This window comes from Neopelma chrysocephalum, unplaced genomic scaffold (genome assembly GCF_003984885.1).
Source record: "Neopelma chrysocephalum unplaced genomic scaffold, ASM398488v2 Primary Assembly neopelma1_94172, whole genome shotgun sequence".
In the NCBI taxonomy this organism is placed as follows: domain Eukaryota; kingdom Metazoa; phylum Chordata; class Aves; order Passeriformes; family Pipridae; genus Neopelma; species Neopelma chrysocephalum.
This window is the reverse complement of record NW_020922880.1, coordinates 1-2,427: the sequence shown is the minus strand read 5'-3', so window position 1 is coordinate 2,427 and position 2,427 is coordinate 1. Positions and strand designations below refer to the sequence as shown.

The 2,427-nt window shown below is 69.8% G+C and overlaps 1 protein-coding gene across 1 annotated transcript; it reads right to left on the bottom strand.

The window, feature by feature from the left end:
• Positions 1–98: 98 nt before the first annotated feature.
• On the bottom strand, positions 99–2,308 carry LOC113980438 (inosine-5'-monophosphate dehydrogenase 1a-like; the record flags this gene model as incomplete). Its single annotated transcript, XM_027707651.1, has 4 exons — positions 99–246; positions 902–1,108; positions 1,845–1,919; positions 2,273–2,308. Coding segments are annotated over 4 exons (466 nt in total), but the record flags the coding sequence as incomplete, so codon positions are not given.
• Positions 2,309–2,427: the final 119 nt, after the last annotated feature.

Below are 2,427 nucleotides of genomic sequence, written 5' to 3'. Positions count from 1 at the left end.
GTTCCCCCCGTGGTGACACAGAGGTGTCCCCCCCCAGGTCAGGGGGATGTGAAGGTGACCCCAAGGGGCGGGGTCAGGGTGACACGGAGGTGCCCCACACGGGGTGCCCACGGTGACCCCAGGTGTGACCCCAGGGGGGTGGCAGGTGCCCCCCTCACCCTTCTTGCTGCGCTGCAGGATCTCATTGGCCTCTTTGAGGGTGACACCAGCCGGGGCCACCACCAGGTCCCTGCGCTTGGTCATCACCTGGGGACACAGGGACCTGTACGTCACTGTCACTGTCACAGGCACTGTCACTGGCACTGTCACCTGTACTGGTACTGGCACCATCACTGTCGTTGTCACCAGCACTGTCACTGTCACTGTCACTGGCACTGCCACCAGCACTGTCACAGGCACTGTCACTGTGTGTCACTGGCACTGTCATTTCCATGGCTGCTGTCAGGGGGACTGGCACCGCCACTGTCACTGTCACAGACACAGTCACTGGCACTGTCACCAGCACTGTCATTGTCACAGTCACTGTGTGTCACTGGCACTGTCATTTCCATGGCTGCTGTCAGGGGGACTGGCACTGCCACTGTCACTGTCACAGACACAGTCACTGGCACTGTCACTGGTACTGTCATTGTCACAAGCCCCGGGGGACCTGGGGCTGCTGTGGGCAGCCCCCCTGCCCCACATCCCACCACCCTCCGACCCTCCCCATCCCACTGCCCCCCGTCTGCCCCCCGTGCCACACCGCTGTCCCTCCCTGTCCCTCCCTGTCCCTCCCATTGCCCCCCTGCCCCACATCCCCCCGCCCTCCGACCCTTCCCGTCCCACTGCCCCACATCTGCCCCACGTGCCACACCACTGTCCCTCCCTGTCCCTCCCTGTCCCCCCCGTGCCCCTCCCGCACCTCGGCCAGGGGGGTGCCCCTGTCCCGCTCCCGCAGGAAGTCGATGTCCCGGGAGGTGACGATGCCCTCGAGCCGCCCCCCCAGGCGTCCCGAGTGGGTGACGGGGACCCCCGAGAAGCCGAGCCGGGCCTTGGCGTCCCACACGTCCCCCACGGTGTGCGCCGGGCTCATCACCAGCGGCTCCGTGATGAACCCCTGCTCGAACCGCTGCGGGAACGGGGGGTCACCGGGGGGCACCCCCAGCAACGGGGGGATGGGGGGACCCCAAGGAACAGGGGGACGGGGGGGGACCCCCAGGAACAGGGGGCGAGGGGGGACCCCCAGGAATAGGGGATGGGGGGCACCCCCAGGAACAGGGGGACAGGGGGCACCCCCAGGAACAGGGGAGGAGGGGGGACCCCAAGGAACAGGGGGTGAGGGGGCACCCCAGGAACAGGGGGTGAGAGGGGACCCCAAGGAACAGGGGACGAGGTGGGACACCCCCAGGAACAGGGGACGAGGTGGGACACCCCCAGGAACAGGGGGACGAGGGGGGACCCCCAGGAACAGGGGGACGAGGGGGGACCCCCAGGAACAGGGGGATGGGGGGCACCCCCAGGAACAGGGGGACGAGGGGGGACCCCAAGGAACAGGGGGTGAGGGGGCACCCCCAGGAACAGGGGGTGAGGGGGGACCCCAAGGAACAGGGGGACGAGGGGGCACCCCCAGGAACAGGGGGACGAGGGGCGACCCCCAGGAACAGGGGACGGGGGGCACCCCCAGGAACAGGGGACGAGGGGGGACCCCAAGGAACAGGGGGTGAGGGGGGACCCCAAGGACGGGCCCGGTGACGGCCCCCAGCTCATCGTTGCTGGTCACCGGTGGCAGCAGGGTGTTCCCCCCAAGGAACAGGGGGACAGGGGGGTCCGAGGGGGATGTCACAGGGTGGGGACCCCCCCCTTACCTTCACCTTGCGCACCTCGCTGGCCTGGAACTCGGGGGTGCAGTTGTGGTGGATGATGCCGATGCCGCCGTTCAGCTGGGGGGGCACGGGGGGGGGGCATGGGGGGGTAAAGGAGGGGCTATGGGGGGGCAGCGGGTTCCTGACCCCCGGCAGGGTGAGCGACAGCACAGCCACGGCCCCCCCCCATCTGCCCCTTGCACCCCTCTGGGACTGTGCCCCCCCCCTGCGGTTCCCCCCACGTGCCCCCCATGGTGCCCCCCTCTCCCCCAGGTCTGTCAGGGCTCCCCTTAGCCCAGACCCCCCCCAATCCCCTGGATGCCCCCTCAGAGCCCCCTCCCCAAGATGCCCCCACCTCTGTGGGGGGCCCTCCCCTCCCGTGCCTCCCCCCCAGTGTCCCCCCAGTGCCCCCCCCGTGCCCCCCCACTCACAGCCATGGCGATGGCCATGTCCCCCTCAGTGACTGTGTCCCCCAGTGTCCCCCCCGTGTCCCCCCAGTGTGCCCCCAGTGCCCCCCCGTGCCCCCCACTCACAGCCAAGGCGATGGCCATGTCCCCCTGTCCCCCTCGGTGACCATGTCCCCCCC